Raw genomic sequence first — 24573 nt, forward strand, 5'->3', positions numbered from 1 at the left:
TATGATTCCCTTGATCTGCCTTTCCATTTTTTTGCCTTAAAGAAAACATTGCAGCAAAAAGCAGTTTAATTGCGACATCCCTAAAATCTGAGGAAAAGCTGCAGTTTGCTCCTGTATCTGGATTAGTGGAAGTGATTCATTTGAAGATGATATTATCTGTTCAGCAAGCATTGTTCACTCCCTGATTTCTTTACAAGGCAGGAATCAACGCTCCATTCACCAGGTACCACACACTACAATTTAACTTGTGAGCATGTTCTGATTTCCTGGCATCACTGCTCCACAGACTTCTCTGAAAAGTTACATCATGCAAATCAGCCCCGTCCTTTACCACTGGCTTAACACTAATTGCACAGGCCATGGGAAGAAAACAAGAACAAATCCTTGTGCTAGCACTTCTTGCAGCACATTAGCAAGAAAGCAAGGCTGAGAATCAGTTTCCTGGAATTTCAGACACACATGAAACCTTAAAAAATACCCACTTTCTTACTAAAGTTCTCAGACTAATTATGCTGACCCACTGTTCTTGCAAAAGTCTGCTTCTGAAAATTAGTGCCCATTTGAAAATTGACTGATATTAGAGGAATTTGTCAGCAGCAGTAACCTGCTGTGTCCTTCTTGACCACAGTCCAAAGATATACCCTCTGGTTAGTGTGATCAGTAAGATATCATTATCTCACAGCTATACTGCAGAACCATTAGCTTTCATTGTTGCCTCTCTCCTGGAGTAGCTGCAGGTGATATGGACGAATACTATCCACTAATATCCGTTATTATGGTCTCATAACAAAATCATACATGGAAGGGTGGGTGTTGGGATTTTTTTTTTAACCCAATCACTTACATCCACATTATTGTAGAATGATAAAGTCACAATTTTATTGCAAAACTAGGTGCTAAAAGTCCTAGGAAATTAATCTCTTTTCAGATGCTGAAGAAAGTGTGAATGTGCAATAAGAAGACTGGTTTTTCTTCTGATAAATCCATGTAAAAACACATTGTATGACAGAGTCAAGTATTTAGTATTCTAGGCCAGACTCCTCAAATCAGAGCAGCTACTTGGTACTCTGCTGCCTGGCTAATCTATTAAGCAGTCTTAATCTGACAAATGAAGGACAACGGCATTTCAGTAATGGGCTTCCTATTTGCTTGGGAAGCCTGCAGAGGGGCTCTGAGCACTATCACTCCTCCCAGTGCAGAGGAAGGCATGGAGCTCTCCCTGCCCAGGCTGACTGCAGCTGGGTGCAGGACAGGAGCAGTAGCTCTGGCATAGCTGTGCTTCCCGTGAGCTGCAGCGTGCTGGGGGCAGCGTGCGGCATCGCTCGGCTGCACGCCGGCACCCAGCCATGGCTCTTCCCTCTGGCTGGGCTCCCAGAAACACCAAACTGGCAGCAGCGGGACTTTCTTGCACTGGCAAGGCTAACACTCATCTATCCTGCTGATTTAGGGTGTTAGTCACTCTGCCAGGACCCTTGCCAACCCTCAGGCATTCTCCTGCATGATTTCTCCCAAGGCTGATTTTTAGACTGTGCGTATGTTGGTCCAGTGCTTAGTTTTGTTTTCCAAAACATTTATAAAATTCCTCCCGACCTCGGCATGGTGATACCTGATGAAAAGCAGGTAGTTAGGTGGCTATTTAAAGGCCCCTTGCCCTGCTGGCCTGTGCTGCTATAATTCTTTGGCAAGTAAAGGAGATGGATCAGAAAATAAAGCAAAATAAATAATGCAAACATTTTTGCAGCAGTATGAGAAGCATATTGGTTCTACTCGCACAAAATCAATCAATCTTTAGCAAACAGAACACCCATCACTGTGAGTTTTTCAATGGATTTCAAGAAGGGAACAGTTAGCAGGAAGGCTCCAGTCCTGAAAACACAAATTAGAGATTAGACAACCAGGGTGACCCAGGGCCACTTCTGATATAAAATACCAGTAAACCATTTCTTGAATATTCTTGATTGAATCCTCATCCTTGATTTAATTCTCATCCTGCAGTGTTTCAGTCATCACTCTGCATTTTCCTGGGTGCAACAATCAGAAAAGCCTGGGATGCTCTTTTTCATGGCCTTTGCTTTTTTGGAGGCTGGGGTGGATAGGAGGCTTTCATATCCACACCTGTGGAAGGACTAGCTGAAAACACAAGAGGACACAGAGGAATGAATGAATGCATGCACCAAACCAGAAAGCAGGTGCAGTACCTTGTTAGTCCAACACAAGTTATACAGCTCCTTCCTTTTAATCCATTTGACCCCTGCTGCAAACTTTTGACTAAAAAAAAGAGTTGAAGCAGGGTGTTTCTGCTGAAGATGTTATTATTTTATAAATTTAAGTCCCTAATGCAGAGTTAGGGAAACAAGTGGAATTCACATCGAAATGGGAGCCTTTGATTCAGCTCCCCACCTAAAGATAAGCTTTCTGACATGGGCAAAATGAGTGTCTGTCAGCTAGATATTTTTCCAGCGCGGTGTTCATGCGTTGCCTGTGTTTCAGCCATCTGGTGAGCACAAAATTCCTTCAGAAAAGGGAGAGGCAGCGGCAAGCGCGGCAGAGATTTGCGCAGTTGACATTACGGCTTTACACCCAACCGTGAGGTCGCAGCACCGGGCCCCGGAGCAGAGCTTGGCAGCAACCAACAGCACGTCAGAGGAGACCAGACACAGCCCTTGCACTCACAGGGACCACATTTCTTCCTCTCTTGGCAACTGACACAGATTTTTGAGAGCACAAACATGAGGAAAATAACCCTGAGCAGACTGTCTGTGGGAGGTGCCGTCAAGGCTCTTGGAAGTGCTACCACAGTGCACCATGGTGTCCCAGTCTGGTTCAATCACTGTTTTCACAACATAGCAGGAGCAAGACATGGGAAATTGTGTGAAAGGAGTGACAGCGTGGAGAGGACACTAAAACCTACTCTAACATCGGTTAGGGAAAACTAACACAAATAAAAGCTGGCAGGCTGTAACCAGCAGGGTGGAAGATCTGCTTTCAGAAAACAGGCAGGAAAGGTGTGAGGGAACATAACTTCCTTTTATAATTGTTGGTTCTCCTACCTTGGCACAAAAAGAAAGCACACAGATTTTATCCACTGACTGACTCCAGGTCACTGGAACAAAACACTTCCTTTTATTTTAAGCACAACTGCTAAACAAAAATTCCCTACTCCTGTAAGAGGTGATGGTAGGTAAACTTTCCCCTTGTCATCTCTGAGTTGTTCTCATAGAAATGTATCATTTAGTGTGGCTGGGAATCGTGCAATCTCAGTCTACTTTTGGCAATGGATATTTCTGTCCTCCTTTGATAATTTCATTTAAAGCTTTGTGTGAGGCAGAACGGTCAGCCACCTACTGCCATCCATGTTTCCCCATTCTCTTCCTCTCTTGCAGCTTAGAATGTTTAACAGGTTGAGCCAGTTCAGGTATAAAGGAAGGTGGATCTAAAATCCTTCACTGTGGCTTGTCATTACTTAAGGCAATTTTTGGTTTTGGCAGTGTCATCATTAAGCCATCAGAAATTTGACCCCATTTCATTTAAAGCAGCCAAGATTTTTTATAAGGTGCATTGAGATGACTAAAATAATAATATCCAGGATTCCACAACTCAGAGTGCAGATGAGTGTGACAGAAGAATCAATTAAGTGATTTCTGGAAAAAAAAAAAAAATGTGTCTTTCCTATCACCATCAAGTAACATGGAAATGCTCTGAGGTTTCACTGGGTACGAAGTTACAGTTTTGAAAAAATGATAAAATTCCTCCAGCAGAGGTCTTCCAGATGAGTGCAAACCAAAATATTGTTAAGATAGCAGGGAATAGATATTGGGCATAGACTCTATGCAGAAGCCTTTGAATTTTCAAAGCTTTACACTTCAAGTTGGTTATTTTCACTGTTAGCTTTGTGATTATACAAAGGGGATAGGAAGGCAACCCTGAGTGATATGTTTCTTGAGCACTTCTGCAAAGGTGAAGAGTGTAAGAACTTGGCATCCAAAACTGTTCTAACTTTACAGCAAATCTCAAGACAAGGACAAGCTACAACACTGATGTCAAAGTTGTTTCTCAGGAAGTAAATAAAACCAGAAATCTTGCAATAAATTGGTTTAAGGAACTTGAGATTTTCTGTATCTTTTACCTACAAGTAACCAACTCAATGAGGAGTCCTTGGTTTTTCATATGAATGACAGACTATTAACTTTTAAAATGAAAGTTCTGTCGAGAGTGGATATGACATTGTGAAAAATGGGAAGGCATGCTGCATTGCCATCAGATCACAGCTCTGACATAAATGCTATTTCATTCTCTTACATCCACAGCCCTAAATAATACAAAGGACACAGCTTACCGAAACTAAATTTCTATACAATTAAATCCACAACCATGGAATTTGACGCTGTACTCAAAACCAATTTATTTCATTTATTTTTCTGGGCCAGAGCAGAGTGTGAAATTTCATCATACATGTTTGTTCCTGCAAAATTACTACTATAATTAAAGAAGGATCTTGTGGTTAAGACGTGACTAAAAGACAGCAGTGACAGAGGCTGTGTACAGCTGCTCTACAGCTTGCAGAGGTTCTGGCTTGAGTCTGCAGAATTAGGATAATTTAGTCATAGCATAAAGTAGACAGGACAATGTGTATTAAAATCCGCCTGCAGAAATAATTCATAACTGTGCATTATCCCAAATGAAAACTCAGAGCAAGTAGCCATACTTTATTTTTTTTGAAAATGCATTTTACACATTTTAATGAGTACTAAAAAGCATCAAGAAATTCAAGGCACCACACTGGGACTTGATCTAGGAGGTGGTTTGTTTCTTTCTTATAGTATAAACTAGAGAAGTTTATGGTATCACTGATAGATAACTAATGCATTTAAATTGTTGAACCCTCATGTTTCAATATATGCTCAATAGTCAGAAGGCCAATATCATTGCTGAATGCATTCCAATTGCACTTAATGCAATTAACCGGGTTTTAAGAGAACAGAATTGTAAATCCAAGCATACCTAGTGGACAAAAAGTATAGATTAACCTCAGTTCAAGGGGGGAAAAAGTGATAATTCTTTTCTCCATAATATATTTTTCATGTACGTCTCATATTTTAACAGCTTTAACCTAAGTAATTCCATGCTACTCACATGCACATCAATTGTAGGGAATCAAGGCTTGCAAATTAGAATTTTATTAGCCATAGCAAGGTTAACAAGTAATCTTTCAGTGTAATACTTCAGTGTCATTTACTCTTCCATTTTATCTGACAGAGGCTCTTGATGCCTTCATGACAGACAGAAATTATTCAGCCTTAGTAGTAACTATCAACACAAGTGACCAATTGGTCTTGAATGAAGAAGCCACAGTGGCAAAAAAGCCATTCACAAACACAACTGCACAGCTTTGCATCCCCGTCAGAAACCCAAAAGCCTTAAGCAATTAAATTATTGTATCCTCCTGCAGCAAAATCTCCTGACTAGTTTGGAACTAATGTCACAGTAACCAAAACTTCCCTCCCTTGAAGACAACTGATGATATTTGCTCTTATGTGTTAATCTGTTTGAAAAAACCCCAAAAGTCTGCATTTAAAAGTGCATTGACTGCTGCTTGTAGGGGCTGGAGCTACATGTGTGGTATTTGTTTTCAGCTTGTGAAACATATCCAATATGATAGTGAGAGTTCCAGAGAAATAGCTAAGCAATAAGTAAATCAATATGCTTTCAAGATGCCAATACACTTGTGTGCTTCTAGAGTATCCCAGATCAGATGTCATAGATCAGCCTTTGACTCTTGTGCAAAGCTCTAAATCTCTACTTTGAGCTTGCACCCACTTTTCTTTACTTGAGAAGTCATTCTGGACCGTGGAGGCTCTTTAACAGGAAAGAGCCCACTGTTATTTTAGAACTACTCACTTTCCACAAATTACTAGGATTTCTTTCTGAAATATATTTTGAGACAGTGACCTTAATGAAGAGATTCCATGCCAGCAACAACTTAACTGGTGTGTTGGCTTCCAGACTGCTTCCAATATATCTTTATGGCAAACTCATTTGCACAATGTTTTTTCTCAAGACAGACAAAGAGGCAATGCGCTGCCCTTGAGTTTGTAATAGATTTGCAATCTGGGATTTATTTGAAAACCTTACTCAACCATAACTTTGGTTGGAGAGATTTGTTTGGCTTCTGTTTTATTTTAGGTGTTTAAAATGGTAGAATTTTTCTTTTAAGGGAAGCTTAGGATTCCCTAATTGATTTTTCCATTACAATGGTGTGAAGAAAAGCAACATGGAGATGGGACTCCTATGACAGTGTGACCATAATAGAAGTGGAGAGAAGGAAGTACCTTCTCTCACCACACATACCCAGGCCTAAGAACTTTTTGACCCAGGGAGCTTCAGAAAACCTAGAGAGCACCTGAGAAAGTTCATTTCCTAGATTTTCCATTTTCTATTTCAATAGCATTGAACTGGCCAAGACTGTTTAGTTTCCTCAGCTCCAAATGTCTCAGACACTGCAGGGTCCTTTTTCACTGTACATGGCACATTCTCCTGAAAAAACCCAATTTAAATAGGTTAAGATTATTCTCAAGCATAAAAAAGGCTCAAATAGAGAAAATAAGACTCTGTGTAACATCTCTTCCCTGTGTTACTGAGGCCATCACAGGGCAATTGCCTGAAACAAAATGAAGTAAAGAGAATAGATTGGCCAAGTAAAACAAACCCCTCATTCTAATCAAGTGGACTGAAACTTGTAAATCAGATCCTATTCTCTGAACTTTGTCGTTTGAGCATAATAAAATGGAAGATTTAGAAGAACATCCAAATTTTTTGAAGCTCTGGCTTCATCTGCTGATGGGATTCAGTTGCAGCAGAGCAGCACCAGCTTCTCTCTCTAAACCAGAAATCTATTACCTGAACGGCAGCTGAATGGCTCTTTGGGATCTGCAGGTGACACTGACAAAATCCTGACTTACTATAATGGAACCTAAGTCACTAAGACATCTAGATGCCTAAATTTAAGTGTCCTCATATCATGGATCCTACTCATTCCAGGGGGACTTGGGTGGTGCATAGCACTCCTTTTTGAACCACAATTTCGCAAACTAGAGCATCCAAGGACCTAGAAGGTCTGTCAAACTCCAGTTAAGCCTGAAAGACATTCAGAAATCAAATCAAGGAGTAAAAATAAATATCACAGACTGTAGTTTTCACTTTCCACCTTATTTTGAGATATATTCTTACAATTAGAAAGAAAAACCAAGACAAAATGTGAAAAGTAAGTGCAACTAAACATCGAAAGATTGCATCTTGTTTCAAGATAATAAAGATATTCTGTGGCATAGTGAGCTTATAATACAAACCAAAAATCCCAAAGTTTAGGAGAGATAACTATGGTTCTCAGAAAAAAATCAAAGTATAAATGGTCATGAATTGCAGTGAAAAACTACTGTCCACATTACTAAACACTAAAATAAATCATACTGAAAATACAATGCTGATTCTAGATTTTGTTAAATCTACTTCTTATACAATTTCTTCTCTGCTAATTTGATCATCAGTTTTTATCTGTTAATACTGGCTTAATTGTTGAATCAAGTAACTCCAATGAATGCTGCTTCTTGACTCCGTCAATGGCATTGGTATGAGCTCTTTTGACTTCAATTTTCTTAACTTTTAGGCTTTAAGCTGAGCTCACACATGTTTTATTCAGTAGAGTTCTGTCAAATTATTCTCCAAGAGTGTATCTACAACAAGAGGTTCACAATACTACAGGATCCCTCAGTCTCTCAAGTTGCAGACATTTCTCCACCTCACACCACTTCTGGGACAGTTAGGCAGGCATTACTGACACACTACTCTATCCCTCTTCCATTTGCAGCTGCATCTCCACTGCTGTCCTAGGAAGTTATAAGGCTCAATCATTCTCTGCTAGTGAGAGATCCATAGGGGATGCAGCTTCTTAGAAACTGGTCCATTTATTTGATGCCATCATCCCTCAGGGAATGGCATTTACGACTGAGTTGAATGTTAAAGATCAGCATTCCATGTTCTAAAAATGGCAAAAGGTCTATGGAATAGTCTCTGTAGCTATTTCTTGGATGCAATGTCAAGGATAAATATTACCAGGTCCTCTATAAATATAATAATTTGCCCTACAAAAAAACCACTTCAAAGAGTACAAAATCCTTCCCAGCATCTTACATATACTAAATCAGGCACAATAATGATTCCCTGTATAATGACGGTGTTAAATTGTGTCTCAAATTCATGTCAGGGAATATTCATTTAGTGTTTTTTATCTACAGGCATCACAGGAAAACGAGTTGAAACAGTCCCACTACTGGCTGGGACAGAAACATTTGTCTTCCAATGTCTGTAAATAAGAAAAAAGGAAATAAGAATTGATTGATAAAAATTTGAATGGAAAAGAGGTTAGGCATTTATTGGTATGAAGAAACTACTATCACCAATCTCTTCCAATGTCTGTAAATAAGAAAAAAGGAAATAAGAATTGATTGATAAAAATGTGAATGGAAAAGAGGTTAGGCATTTATTGGTATGAAGAAACTACTATCACCAATCTAGTCTGAATAATGCACCATACTGGGAGAGAAAGGTTTCCATACAGCCCAAGGATGAAATCAATAGTAACAAAACTCAAGTTCTAACTGAAGCTTTTGATAACTACTTTCTGATTTTAAAAGAAGTAGAACAAAGTCTTTTTTTAGAGGCAAAATATTTTAAGATTCAACTAGCAACTAATGCTCTCTATTTCCAATATCCTGAGAACAACAGTATGTGAGTTAATTTTAACATGTGGAAAGAACATTTAATTTTATCAGAAGGAAACAATGAAGAATCTAATTCATTCTCCACATGTGTGCATAACCCCCATTGATATTAATAAGAGTTAAGCAGCCTATGGAGAGGAAAATAGGGCTCCAGATGTGGCAAAATGTTTTAAGAAAATTATGTGCGGCTTTCTAATGACCACAAAAATTATTTCTTTTTCTATATCAGTGTAGAGAGAAAAGTTGCTTCATATCCAGCCAGTCATGAAATGTTTCTGGTTTTCCTGAGGCTATGTGTGTGTGAGCAGTGGTACACACACAGAAACCGACACACACTCAGAAATGTGTATTTGGGTGGTGTCTCATGGACACACAAGCACATCCTTCTCAGTTGTTGCCTTTTTCAACTAGGGAGATCCATGGCACAGGCTTGTTTGAAATTCCATTGCTCTTCCTACTGGCTGCTCTTTCCAGCAGGGGTAAAGGAAGGAAAATTTTACTTTTTTTTTTTTTTTTTTAATAGAGTGTTTAAAGTGCTGTCAGAGGTAGCCAATAGGGCCAATAAAGGCTGGTGAAAAACCTTCTTTGCCCTACACTATGTTTGACTGTAATTCTACAAACTTTGGTGAGTGAGGAGGGTTAGTTATGATTAACCATGGGAAAATTTCCTCAGTTTCCCATTGGCAATCCTGAAGTGGGATGCATTTTGACTTAATCCTTAACATTTGTACCAGTCACTTCCATCTTCTATTCAAGATGAACTCTGATATAAGAGATTGGTCTTTAGCAAGTCATTCCATCTAATTATTCATTCTTCTGAGGCACTTCCTTCTGAAGACATAAAAATACTTTGCTGTTTCTATGGTAGAGCTCTTTCTCTAAATTTTCTGAACTTTATGAGAACACAGTGATCCTTCTGCACTTGTCCAAACCAACCACTGCTATAATGGAACCTCTGAAGACCCTGAAAGGGCTGTCCTTTTATTGGTGTTCACAGAAGAATTTTAACTGAATGTCATTCAACTTTCTTTTCACAGCATTCCCTGGGGAACTGCCTGGGCCTTGAAATCCTGAGCTGCATGTTCTCTGTAGCCAAGAACTTGCAACTGAACCAAATCATCCTCAACACTTTTACAGCCCCCATTCTGCCCAGCTGAGCTTATGACATGTTAATGTTGTTTGCACACAGACACTTATTTATGACTCTTTTACGTAGCTTTCATCCAATTGTATCTTTAATTTATTGTGCAATTTTAGAATCATACCACTTGAAGCGCTTGCCTCTGATAAATTTCCCTAAAATTTCCATTTCACGTAATGTCTTTGCATGCTTCAAAATGTCAGAATAATAATGAGAGCAGGACTTCCAAGGTTTTGTTTCCCTATTACATCTATGGAATGAAAGACAGGTTGGGTATAGGCACCTCTGTTTACTTTCCTTTTGAGTCATAGACAATAGGAACTTCAGTCACTGATAAAAGCTCATTTGTACTCTGAATGTTTTCCTGTCCACTTAAGCTGAATTTATATAACATGCAAAATGACTATTCAATATTCAGTTAATTATGCACCAAATGGAGTAAGCCAAAGAATTAGCTTAATCAAGCATTCTTTTTTTCCTTAGGAAAAACCTCCAAACAAACCAATCCAACCAGAAAAAAACCCCAAACCAGATAAGAGCTATGACAGGTATTGCAGATAGACTCCTGGCTTGACTGTCAGGAGACATTCATTCCCTTCCAGGTGGGGCTGTTTACCTCTGATGGTGGTTTTAAACTGGAGCTTTCATTTTGCCTTCATTTACTTTGTCAGCTTTTTCCATTCTCAGGCTTAGATAGTTACTTAGCAAATTTCTACTTAGGGTACAGGCTGTATATCAGATATATATATATATATATATATATATCTGATATATATTTTTTCAAGCTTTTCATTTGAAGGTTTCCTCAGTTGTGCTTTTATCTTTGTCAATAGAGACCATATATAAATATATATATTTATAGCAAACTACTTATGGAATGGAAACATTCTTTACTATCTATTCATCAAAATGTTTCTTCAGCTGAGCTTTCATCTTTGAAGTCCAAACATGCACCACCCCACCACCCCCTCTCAGATCACAAATAACAGGATTAGAAATACAGAAATTCTGCACTGGGACCAAGACCTGGCTTCCCTTCAAAGTAAGAGTTGTCACATGCTTAAATGGATCTGACTTAGGAAATTAAAAAGGGCTAACAGCTGAAATTGTCATAGTTCCTATCCCTATTGCTCACTGTCTCTACTCATCTATAGTCCTCAGAGTCTGCATGCAAGATAACTTTACATGGTTCTGAATGAAAGACAAACCCAATCCTGTTTTCCTTATATATTTTGGTGTGGATGCTTAAAACTACAGCAAAGCATCTCAGGCAGAAGATAAATTATTTGGAAAAGTTAAATAAAGAAGCAAGATAATCCATGATGCCATATCTTTAATTGAAGTTGAATTTATTAAAATCTGGGTTTTGCCTGGATAATGTTTCAATACCTAAGATCTGCAGAACATGTTGGATATTTACACTTTTCTCAAACCCCTTAGAGCTCAAAATCCCATTTCTAACCTTCTTCATGACTGAGAAATTATAAGAAGAGATTTGCTGATAAATCTGTGGTTACCTTGTGACTGCCCTTGGTGGAATGGTACTAAGCAGGTGCATGGAGGCTTTATTGTATGAAAGGATGTATTTTCATTTATAAATGCAACAAAAGCTTCAGGTTTTGACTAGGAGGATTTGTCTCTCCTGGTTTATTTCCTCCTCCCTCTACTGCATAAAAATACACATTGACACTACCTTGTGGCATTGCAGTTTTTACTCTGGTGCATTATAGTTTTCAAAGCACAGTAATTTTTATGATATGTGGTAGCTTAAGGGAAAAGCAGTATCCAGCAGGGAAATGAAGGGTGAAACACTGGCCTCTTTGAAGTCAGTGAGAAAAACTATTACTGCCTTCAGTATGGGCAAGGTTTCAGTCCAAGCATTCGGGGAGAAACATGGAGCTGTGTATTGATTTTACCTCATAGGCAAAACTGTAGAGAAGAGAAGAGAAATGCATTCATCTGGAATCTAGGATGGTTAATGTCAGTAGGCCTTTAGGAAATTGTGTTACATCGATGAATGGTATGTTGGTCCAATCAAACATCCCAAATCTCTACATTTGACCTCCAAGTCTCTAAAAGAAGACTAAAGAATCCAACTGCAAAACCCATTGTAGGCTGTGAGGTTTTTGTTTACATATGTAAAAGAGAGCATCCAAATCTGAACATATTGAAGAATAAAACAGCCAAGTCTGAGGCTCCCCCAGCCTATATTAGTAAATTGCAAAGTATACCCAATACATTTAGACAGTATTTTGTAAAGGAGCAGTAAACATTTATAAACAAAACCCATATTAATATGGGAATTCACTCCTAGTGGCTGCCCTTCTCTAATTTAAGATATTTGTAGCTAATTAAGGGAATATGGTATCACAGTTAAATTGGGGAAATATTGAGATAAATAATTCATGAACATCTGAAGTAAATAACTACTAAATAGATACTTTGACTAATTTTTTTTGAGAAATAAAGGAGCAAAGCTTTGTTTTTGCAATAGTCTGATGAACTGACATTTTCAGTTCTGTAGCTGAAATAGAACTTATTTTGGACAACTGCTGGTTTAATTTCTAAAGGTTCATAACACACAACTCAGGTAACAAAACATACAGTTCTACCACTATTTATGAATGTAGGGTATCTGAATACATTTTTGCATTGAACAGTTCTCAAATACATCAGCCAAAATTTGTCAATACCAAGAAATAGTCAGAATGCTGAAATAGCAAATAAATTCTTTAATTAAATCTTAGCGGCTTTACCTAAAATTCACATACAAGGAAAAGATGACAGGAGAGTTAAAGTAGCTCTGCTCTGAACCTCACTCTTTCTTGCTTCTTAATGAAAGAGTACATCTGAGGCTTTGATATCACTGCTTTGTCATGGTAATTGGGAAGCTGTGAATTCAACATGATGACTTTAGTGCAGGCTGAAGAAAGGAGAGATGCTGAACTATGAGGAAAAAAATTTATTTATATGTCAGTCTAGATAAAAGGCCAAAGGTTAATAAAAGCTATGCTTTGTACATCATGGAGTTCCTTTTTAAGTGTGATGAATTTGAAACAATTCTACATGAAAATCTCAGTTTATGCCCATTAGGCCCATACTTCTCGTTGAGTTTGTTAATACATAGTAAGATAAGAATTAGAATACTCAGAAAAGGAGACTGATTATTGTTGTTAAGTTCATCACAATTGTTTCTATTCTTGTATCTTTCACCTCTTCACCTACATCAAATTATGTGGTAGTGCAACTGCTTCCAATAATTATAAGGAGAAGTGGAAAGTTGCTCTTATACAAACATGACCTTCACAGTAAATAAGGATCCATTGTGTTCAGAGAAAGGCAGTACAGAAACATGGAGAAAAGTCCTCTTCTCCTCCTATATGTGTAGGAATTGTTTGATACTAGTTGCCTGGATCAACAAAGGGTTTCTGTGTCCACAATTATTAGTGTTTATGGTTCAGTAAAAAAATTAGACACATGGTTAAATATTTAGTAGCTTTGTGTTCCACCTCTAGAAAAATTAAAATTAAACACTTTCATGTTCCAAAGTAAGAATATAATCATGATGGAAAAGAGAACTATGTTGCAAATAGTCAGGACTTTCAAATTGTGTTCTCTAAGGAAAAATATTTGAAACTTGCTGATTGTTATTAAGCAAGGATAAACACACTGAAGTTCAATTTCACCTGAACTGATTCTGTATAATTTATTTTTATAATAAAATCTAGCAGCAGTTACATAGCTGACAGGTAATTTCAAAACCTTTATCAGTTTCCAATTACAGCTTAGGGCTCCAAAATAAAAAAATTTGAAATCAACATAACAAGGAAATTCTCTACCCCAGCAAAATCCCTATCAGAGGTTTAATTAAAATAGGATGTATGAGACAGGAAGAAAGAGGAAAGGACAAGTAGGATGGATGTTCATAAATTAGTCATAGCAGCAGCTTTAGCACTCACAAATGATGACCAGCCCATTTGCTGTATGGTTGGTTTTTTTTTCAGAGCTAATAAAATTCAATAGATGCCCCTAGTTTGTTCACCAATTGAAAGTGCAGAGCTAAAAATTGCACCAGGCATTAGGGGTTTCAAGCCTTCCCCTTTGGAGTATGAGGAAAAAAGCAAGAAATCACAGAGAGTCTTGAACTACACCACCACCTGCTGTTGCAATCATTATGACTCACATAATTTATTCATACCCAAATACAGTGTGCATCTGCTATTTATTGATGTTTTGGTTTATTTTTCTTATTATAGCTTCTGCTTATATTGAATCAAGTTTCCGAGTACTGTGGATAGTATATAAATATGGATTATTGCTTATGTTGCTTATAAAGACCTTTCCCTTTCACAACATCAAAGAATGAAAAATGCATTTCCTCCCTTTCCAGCTAAGCAATATAAACATCAAAGGAAGGATTAGCATTTTAGGTCTTTGCACTCTAAATCTTTGTGTCATATGTCTTGCTGTCTCACACAGAACATTCATATTTCCATAACTGTTACGTAATCAGAGCAGCCGGCCAAACACCTTCACTTTCCTCTTATTTGCATAATTAATTAAATTCCAACATTTTTGCCAAGCTATCTGCACTCACACTGGAATAACAACTTTTCCTGCTGAAATGAATTCATTACCTGGGATTCAAACCACTGGTCTCCCTGCCAGGTGAAAGTTTACAGCACACAGTCAGCCCCTGCTCCTCTGCTACAATGTCCCAGTCGTCAGATATTGTGGATTATGGCAGATTCCAGAGACATAATCCCTGATGCTGTGACTGCAAAACCAGAAGGGCCTTGAGGATTGTGCTCCAGCCACCTACAGGGGCTTGGCTGCCTCTTGGCTGTCATATGGCATGGAGAGGGCTTGAGGCTGAGGAGACTCAAGATGTGCTGATTTCAAGTCAGATTCTTTTAGGAGGGCTATTATGAAATGTCCCTGTATAATGGAGACTTCAGCAGCTTAAAGACAGAAATATAAATGACTGTCTGGCTTGGATTAATTTCTTTCAGATGAAGTAATCCAGGCTGATACAGAGATTCACATTACTGCAGGCCATATCTAGTGACCCTTTTTTTCCCCTCATCTATACTTGTCTTTTAAATCTCTTTTTCTGCAGCAGGAAGCATTCTGCCAAGTCAGTAAAATGAAAGAAATTCTATGTAGAGGTCTTTGCCTGCACTGTGAAAGTGCCTACTATGTCTAAAGCTGAAGGAGAGGAAACCAGCATATTAAATATGTGGATACCAGCTATGCAATAAGCCATTTGAACAACAGGGAAAAACCTGGCTTCTTGAAGGAAAAGAGTACAGCTCTCTCTACCTGCTTTCCTTTATTTGTTATTTCTAGGTTTTCAACCCACTCTACAGAAGGGTGACTTTCTGCTTGCTTTTGTCACATGGGGACATTCCCAACTATTTGTCAGCTAGGACTTGTCTTCAAAAAGTCACAGCAAGTCAGCTATGATAGTGATGGCCATGCAGAAGGCAGGAGGCATTTCTCATCTGCAGAGCCTTTTTTTGAAACAAGGAAAAACCTGTTGGCTGAAGAACCAAGGCCACTCCAGAGGTCACTCCACAGCACAAAGCAGCACAGACATGTCCTTAGCTGTCAAAGTCACTGTATTTTGCACTGATGGCTCTCCAAATGCAGGTCCTCATCCTGCTTACCCTTACAATTTTACCAAAATGCATTCATCCACCAGCGTCTGCATGACAATGAAATTATGCATGTACCTACACACCAACAGGTTTCAAAACACACAGTGAAAGAAAGTTACTTTCAAATGTAGTTTTATTTATTTTTGTGTTTGGTTCAACAGTTCTTGGCCTGTAAGACTTATTATTTGCTGTAATTTCACTGTCTTCACTCATTTTTGTTTATTGGAGAACAAAATGTTTGTGAGCTCTAGCTTGAACAGGAGTTTCACCATGCCAAAGTATGAGTGGATAATTAGGCTACAGAAATAATCTATTAGATTGAAAGTTTAGAGAAACATTTTAGGTATCTTCTGAGATTTTTTTTTTTAGAACCAAGCAACAATGGGTATGTGTTCCTTTAATATTCCAATTATTACCTTGAGCTTCCCATATCTATTAGTTTTTGGAACACAATGACCTCTTCCACAGTGATTCAAATGTTATTTCAAATTTCACATTGCTAGCTGAGTTTTAGCATTAGGCAGGCACTCACTTTTTTGGTTTATAGACTAGGACAGGTTTGCTAAAATATTGCTCTTCAACAAACTTTTTTATCTCTTAATAAAAAGAAATAATTAAATATGCTTCTAAAAACCCAAAACCTAAAGAAACAACCCCAAAAAACAAATGCTCTAACTGTGTAAGTAAAACTACATTGAACCAATCTAGAAGCAAGGAGTTCTTCAAGGAATCTTCCCCAGAAATGAAAACCAGAAAAACTTTGAGATCTTTCTCATGCTTAATGCAAAGTCTACAGTTTTGTACTTTGCAACTCATTCTTAATGTTAAATGCAGTGTTCTAAGGTCATAATACATAAGAAAATGTGATTTTTCTGAGTTCCTCAAAACTTTTGGAAGCGGTGACTTCTCATCAAAGTGCAGATATCATGGAAGCAGGCACTAAATTTAGTTCTATAGGGAGGGTAAAGTAGAAGATTTTTATCAGAGTTATATGAAGCATACACTTAAGGAAAGCCCAGGAATAGTTTACATAAGAGTTTACCATTTAAAGTTTATTCTTGATACTAAGTATTTATATCATTATTAATGGATATATCTGGGCTCTGCCAAATTAGACTAGGACAGAATCCGTTTACAGTTTCTGTAAAATAGAACTGAGATTTGATTGTGTTGTCTTTACTTTGCACTTTTTGTACATAACAAGGCTTCTTTTGTGTCATTTAAATTTTCTTCCCCTTTGATGTAGTAATTTCCCCTCTAGTTTAATGGCTTTTATGTTATTCTCTTGTAACAAGAAAAAGGCCATCCTGTCTTGAAATGTGAGTTTCTTTTAATCTACAGTACATTTCACTTAACTTCATTAATTTACCTTTCAGTGTTGCAGCAATCGAGATTACACAACCTCATACCTGCTGTTACCACAAAAATTACCAACAGCTGCTGGTTGATAATTTCAAAGGTACACACACTCATAACCAGACATGTTTGTACTCACTGGTTTTGGAGAGAAAATACTCCATTTTCAATTACTGGGATGACTGGAGTAATCATTCTCTGAAGAAATTGCTCTCTTGATTTACCCATATATATATGAATATATATATGGGCTTTTCTCTCTTTTAGGTTATTTGCCCCTGTCCCTTCAGGTTCTGACAGTGTTGTGAACACCACCATATTTCACCAATCATATGAGACACAATTCCAAGAGCTGCTGGAGAGACATGAGGGCAAGAGAGCGCTAGATTATGGAGGGGTAAATGAAGACATAGCAGACTACAAGGAGGCAAACACTGGAAGGAGATAGCAGAAGGAGCAGAAAAAATGACCACGTAGGATACAAGCAAAACCCATCTGACTATTTGAAACATCACACACATTTCAAGGAACAATTTACTAGGACAGCCTTGGTGTTCACTGTATTATTTGCATTATTTTCCTACACCCCAGGTATCAGCCTGGTTTTATGACCTGTCTGCCCTTCTCATTTTGTCCTGAACACCCAGTCTTCAAAATGCGTGACACAAAATATTTGGCCACAGACCAAAAAGCAGTGACACGCCTGTCCGGTTTTATGTCCGTACGTGGCAATTTACAGATTAATAGGAGTTAGTGCTTAAGCCTGGTTTAAAGCTCGTTCCTCCTCACAAGGAGCGAGCCGTGGTTACAAAACAAAACCCGGAGAAGCCAGCTGGCCCCGGCCGTGATGCCAGCGCTGCGGCAGGACCCCCGCGGGGGAAGCGGGACCCGGCAGCCGCGACGGCGGGCACCGCTGCCGCCGCGGCCTCCGCCGCTAGAGGGGACTCGGGACCTGCTTTCCCGAGGAAAAAACGGGAACCGACTGCAGCTTCTAGAGAGCCCGGGCTGAATTTTGGCTCCGCGGGAAAGGGGAAGCTGCCGGGCGCGGGTTACAGAGCAGGCAGGAGGTTTGCGCGCTGGTTTGGGACGCGGAGTAGCTGGGTGGGTAAGGCTTACATTGCCAAAGAAACTTTAATGCGCTACCTCGCTCCCAAAGTAACTTTGTGTTAGAGACTCCCTGTTATGAAACATGGAAGGCTTTCATAAATCAGCGTCGTGGCAAATAGCTTTTAAGCTTCTTACAGATCCCTTGCCAGCAAGACTGTGTGCCATGCTACTCGGGCGCCCACTTTCCTGTAGCCTTTCCGCCCACGTTTTATAAAGTGAGATGGAAGCTTTGGCTGGCGATAAAATATTGGAGAAGGGAATGAGAAGGACAGACAACAGGCGGAAACCTCCAAGTGATGCTTTCTCGGCTCTTCTCTTTCCCATTTGTACACTGAGACACAGGGCTGCGAACCCGGCCGGTCGGCCAGATCCCCCATGCCCCCGTGGGATGCTGCAGCCGCCCCCCGTGTGCCCCCAGAGCCCCGGGGCCGGGAGCGCTTCGGGGGGAGGTGGGAGGGACAACCCAAACTGTGGCTAGGCCGGGGCCCCGCACTCGCTGTGCACCTGGCAGGGCAAAACCCCCTGTTGGTGTCGGCCTGTTTTTTGGGTTTTTTTACTAAGGAAAACGGATGTCAGAAGGGAGGGAGGAAAAAAAATGAGGAGGAAAAAAGGCGAAAGTGGGAGCTTGCCCGGAGGGAGGGAGAGCCCCGCGGGAACAGAGGGAAGCCCGCGGGGGCAGGAGACGGGCAAGGGGCGCAGCCCTTCCCCAGCGGGGTCCGCGGCGGGCGGGGGTCGGCGGAGCGCAGCTCCAGCGCGGAGCCCACGCTGCCGCACCGCCGAGGGAGCGCCGGCCGAGGCGCTCAACAGGCGCTGCCGCCCCGCCGGGACGGGGCCGGCACAAGGCAGGAGCCGCGCTCGCTGCCAGCCCCGTGCCAGGCGGCGGCGGCGGCCGGGAAGGGGCTTGGCCGCCGCTCGGCGGGGCTGCCTCGCCGCCGGGGCTCGCCCGAGCGGGACCCACCCTGCCCGCTCAGCCGGGGCCGGCAGCCCGGCCGGCAGCGCCGCCGCTTCCTTTGTGTGCGTGAGGGGAGCTGCGGCGGGTCCCCCCGGCGGGCTGTCAGCGCTGCCCGCGAGGAGGCGGGGAAGGGAAGGGACGGGAAGGGAAGGGAGGAGGCGAGGGAAGGCGCTGGCAGGGCGGCTCTCGCGTCCCCGTCACAAGGTAAGCCCTGCTCCCCAGGGCGGAGAGAGGCGCTGGAAGCGCCGCGGGGCCCTTTTGCCTGACCTGCCGAGCGGCTTCGCCCAGCCCCGAAGAGCGGCCGGCAGCGCCTCGGCGGGTCGCCGCCGCCTCCTGCTCCCCGGCGGCGCGGGGAGCCGAGCGCGGGCTGCGGCGGCGGCTCGGCGCGGCGCGGCTCCGGCACTTTGCGATGGGCTGGCGGCAGCGGCGGCCGGACAGCAGCGGGGGCCGACGCGGGGCTCGCAGCTAAGGGGCGAGGAGGAGGGACCATGGCCGCATCCAGTAACTCCAGTTTGTCCGGCTCGTCGGTTTCCTCCGGTAAGTTTCTCCAGCCAAAGCCGCCTTTCTCCCTTCCCTCCATTTTAGCAGGGAGCTACCTGTCTGCAGAGCGCCTCGCCGTCCCGCTCGCCCCGACCGCGCCGCAGGCGCTCCCCTATCCCCGCCGGGCTCTCCCCCGGAGCGGCGATGCCCCTGCCCGGGGTCGGCTGTCCCTCAGGCGGCACCGAAGGGGGAAGCCTGGACGGGGGAAGCGCGGCGGGGCCCGGTTCGCCTCCCCGCCGCCCTACCGTGCCTTTGTGAGGGCTGAGGGAGTGGGGAGCCCAGCGCCCGGCTCCCTCGCCGGGCGAGCAGCATCCCTGCTGGCTCGGGAAGGGGCGCGCCCGCGGCCCCCGCGTCTCCGCGGCCGACGGGGTACCGGGAGCTCCCGGGAGCCGCGGGGCTCGGGGTGAGAAGGGCATTCAAAGACCAACGCGCATCCTCTGCCGTGGTCTTCGCGGTACAGGACTGGCCCCGTATCGCGACCCGGCGAGTCGTGGTGCTCTGGGGCGGGCGGGGTTGCCAGGCGTGCCACTTGGTGGGTGTTGTGGCACACCTCGCATTTTCAGTACTTCTGCAGGACTGGGAACAGTTAAATTCCCGATCCAGATTAAAAATGCTCCTGGTGACGGACTGCCCCAGGGTTTCTGCGGCGGGTGTGAGGTGATTGTGCCTGCCCTGCGTTTTGGCGATGCTGGGTGGGAGGCGGTGCGGTGCGGCGCTCTGCCCCGCTCACGGTGGGGGGCTGGCTGCGCTGCAGACCCGCAGGAGGGCAGAAAAGTTACGGTGCGTTTTTAACCCAGGCAGCCTGAAATTGAAAGCAGTGATACAGGAGTGCCACTGCCTGCTGCTTAGCTCACGAGCAGTTACTGTAATATTTAAGTTATGAGAAATTGGCTGAGAGTAACATCCTGGCATTTCAGTGGGCTGAACGAGTAAATAGAAGCATGAACAACTTAAGGTTCAAGGGACTTGTGACTCAGTGTTTTATTTGAGATGCCAGACTGAGATTTTTAGGAGCATTTCTTAAACATAGCAATATGTGCTGTGAACAGCAGACAAGCTCCTATATCAATACAACTCTAGAAAAATATAAATAAATGTAAAGGCCAATAAGCAACTACGATTTTCAAAAGACAATGTATGTAACTTACAAAACATATTCTATGCCACTGTTCCAGTGTTCAACACTTACAAACAGATCCAAAGAAGGAACTAGGTCCTAAAAACATTTTTTAACAGTTTTAACAAAAACCCACAAACATTGCAAGCCCTTATTGCCTTGACTGAAAAGCACCTGAATGAAGTAGGCATGAGAAATTCTGCCTTGTGTTCACATTCACAATGCAAGAGTTGCAAGACCAAAATGAAAATAAGCAAGAATCCAGCCAACTTTATGGCTTATTAGTGGAGGTACTCATCTGGGCAATGTGGTTTTATTTTATGTGTCATTTGTATATTTTTGCATCTAAGTTATGTGATAAAACCAGAAACAACTTTAAAAGCCCAGACTGGAACCTGTGACTCTCTTCCTTGGTGCTTTAACCCATAAGCTGCCGAGGCATGTCCCCAGCTTGGAGAAAGTGTGTAGCTCCCTTGCTCCATGAACCTCATGGTCTTTCTTGCATACTGCTCCTGTGCCTGTAGAAGGATACTCAGGATATTCAGAAGGATGCATCCCTCTGAATCCCTTCTGGCTTTACTAAATCTGAGCCTCAGGATTCTTCTTGTGAGTTGAGAGATGTGCATCCCCTGCAGAGTTGATTCAAATGCCCGAAATGCAGGGAAGAGTGGGAGTTCAGGTGTATCCTTGGTGTGAGCAGTTGATGTCATCCAACTCCTTCTGCTCATCAGGTAAATCTAGCGCCAAAAATAACATCCAGCCAAGGAACTGAGATCTTGGCTTTAGCTGCACATCATTAAAAGATGCACATCAGGAGTTGACACATGACAGTACCCTGCTTTGTATGAAGCCCTTAGCTATGGCCTACAATGGTTTGTGGTTTGTCTTTTGTTTTGTGTTTTTGCAAGCGTGAGCACAGCTGAGCCTTGGCCCATGCCTGAGGCTCTTAGGTGCCACTGTAGTACAACTAATAAATACTGTCTAGTATTTATTTTATAAAGCAGCTGAGTGACCTTGACTTTCATAACTTATGACCTTGGAATGGTTTTTGGTTTTGTTCCAGTTTATTCAATCTATATTTCTTCTGTGCATATACTAACCAGCAGTTAAATTTGCTGCAGCAGGATAAAGTTGCCAATATTAGCAGACCCACCATATCTGACTACGTGCAGCTGTATTCTGGCTGTCTGTGGTTTAAGTTCTCAGAACTCAGCAAGTCTAACAGCATTTTGTTTACATGGTCTAAACAAACAGTCTTGCCTTAATTTGGTAGAATTTATATGTATGCTTAACATACCTTAGTTTGGTAGAACTTATATGTATGCTTAACATGCCAATATGAAGATATCCAAATAGTGTAATTATTTCTATTCCCAAAATACAAATAATACAAAAAGGAAGTGAATTTTGAGGTTGATAGCAGAATACCAAGCTGCAGAAGTCAGCTCTACCACTACTTATTAATGCTGCCAAAGCTTGAGAATGTGTTACTACAAGTGACCATTTGTGATGTAGCATTTCTGCTTCAATTCCTGCCAATTCATGTCAATGAGAAAGCTAAACAGTTCAAATATATTTATTGGGAGGAAGCTGCCCAAGAATTTTATGGTGTAGATATTCTGCTTGCCCACTTATATTTCTGTAAATGTACAAGTGGGTTTTGTAGTCTTCCCTTGATCTTGTGTCTGCATTAAAGGTGAGGGTCTGGTTATGTTCTGGAGTGGTTATTTATAAGCACTACCTGCCCAGTGTCATGGCAGGGTGGTGAGCTGTAGCTGTTGTACAGATGGGGAGCTAACATGCAAGGAGGGCTATGACTTCAACTATCCACTGATGGTAAAGCAAATATTCATACTTAGGAGGCTGTTGCTCCTTTGATTTCACAGCTGGAGGACCAGTCCCTCCTTCAGAGCTTGTGTCTGTGGTCTGTGTGCTCATCTCAAGAGCCACTGTGAAGTTGCTAATTATAGGTTCAATAATATTAGGTTCTTGTTACAGGCCCCATCTGACAGAAGCCTATGAAGGACTTTTTTCAGTAAGCTGGCACTCACTGGTAACAAAATCTACAGGAGAGCCATGGGTATTTGTATTGTATTTCTTCATATATAATTTCTTCAAGCTCTCTGCCTTTGGTAACAGAACTTAAGCTGCCCTGACTGCCAGCTGTTGTGTTTGAAGTGGCTGGGGGAGAAAGAAGGGTAATACTCTGGGGGAAGAAGGGGGCATGGTAAGCAATTGCATTAAGTATTCTTTTTTGGACCTTAGATAAGTCTGCACATGGTATAAAAAGCTGATATTATAATTACTTCCACTGGGAATTCCACTTTTCTTTCCTGTAATCTCTTCTTTAACACATACCCAGGTGATCTATTAGCTGTATTCACTGCAAACCCCTAAATTTTGCTCTTCTCCCAAGATGAAGTGCTGAGTTAACTGCAAGCAGCATCTTTTCTCTCTCTGCTATCCTCTAAAGAAAACTGTGCATGTTTTTATGCTTTCCTTCATGCTGCAGTCTCCTTAAAATAGACATTGCCTTGCCAGTGCCCATCTTAGTATTGACCCTTATTCTCACTCATTATAATCTTTCTTTTTAAAAACTTCTTTGCTCTTACTGAAACTTCTCGGCTTTTTCCCAGCAAACAATCCACCTCTCCCACTTTGTCACTAGCTGCCTCCAGTTTCCTCCACCCAGTAGCCAAATACTGATTATACAGAACTGATGAACTTGAGACTTGACGTTCTGGAATGTAAATAGAAGCCTGAGTGAAGAGACCTTTGTGGCTGTGACTGCTTTGCTTCTCAAAGAAGCAAGAAATGCAATATGTTTCCCACCTAGGCTGAGTGCAGTGGTATTTCTAGGCACTGAATTTCTTTGTGCAGTTGTGCCATCCAGAGTTAGTACAATGTGGCCACAAATGCCAGCTGGCTTTTAAAGATGCCATTCTGCTTGAGAAGTCTTGTGCCAGATACCCTGCCTGTGGCAGGTGGATAGGTTAGATGGCTTGGGCTGTCTGTCAGGGAAGGGTCTACACCGAAGGTAAATGCAAATACAAGCCTGATAAATGATAAGGTGTAACCAGGCTGCCTCCGACAGCAGGACTCAGACTGTGCCAAAGGCTTTGCATGAGCCTCAGCCTGTGCTATGAGAGTGGTAACACTACGGGAATTCAGGTGAGAACCCAAGGCAAATATGTAAATGTATGTGCCAGTGTACCCAGTATTTTGTTTCTTCTTTGAGCTCCAAAGACAAGTTTGCCAGTGTTAGGCTGAAGGGATAGCTCGGCACCTTTCTGCTTCTCATGAATTGGTGCTTCTTCTTGTGCTGTGAACATTTTGAGTAGTACCTGTCAGTAGAGCAGGTGATGGATTTAAAACACAAAGGCAAGCTTTCTGCTACAGGCCAAGAAGGGCTTGTGTGTTTTGTCAGGGCATTTTTACTTTTCAGCTGAGTCCACTGCTCTAATGAAAGACAGCTACTTCTCCCCCCACTCCCCTCTTTTTGCAAACTAGAGTACTGTATAGAAGACTGTTACAAAGTAAAGTCACTGATTATTGATAGCAGTTTTTTTAATTGAAAATGAAACATTTTTCTGTCCCCAAGCTCAGAGGAAAAGGCCTTTAAGTATCATTTAAGAACCAATCATTATTAATTAATAATTAATTTTATGGTTCATAAACTAATACTTGCAGTAAATTGAAAGGCAGCAAATTGTTGGATTTTTTAAAATACATGAGCATGAGTTGTTTAAAGAAAGCATACTTCTCAACTGTGGGTTTTTACACACCCTCTACTTTTTGAGAAGGATTAAAAAATGCTTATCAAGGGAAGAAAAATCTTTGATGGTTCTAGTGACTTAACAAGGTCAAAATAAAATATTAAAGGCTCATGACTCTCTGGGGGTCATGAAGGTGCTATGATGTGA

The 24573-nt window shown here is 41.7% G+C and overlaps 1 protein-coding gene across 1 annotated transcript in view; it reads left to right on the forward strand.

Moving 5' to 3' along the window:
- Positions 1–19161: 19161 nt before the first annotated feature.
- Positions 19162–24573, forward strand: part of CHN2 (chimerin 2) — a 158532-nt gene continuing 153120 nt past the window's right edge. The window contains exon 1 of the mRNA XM_009086081.4: positions 19162–19530. Coding sequence (XP_009084329.1) covers positions 19482–19530 — 49 coding nt within the window. The 5' untranslated portion in view covers positions 19162–19481. The remainder of the gene's footprint in view (positions 19531–24573) is intronic.

Source organism: Serinus canaria, chromosome 2 (genome assembly GCF_022539315.1).
Source record: "Serinus canaria isolate serCan28SL12 chromosome 2, serCan2020, whole genome shotgun sequence".
Lineage (NCBI taxonomy): Eukaryota > Metazoa > Chordata > Aves > Passeriformes > Fringillidae > Serinus > Serinus canaria.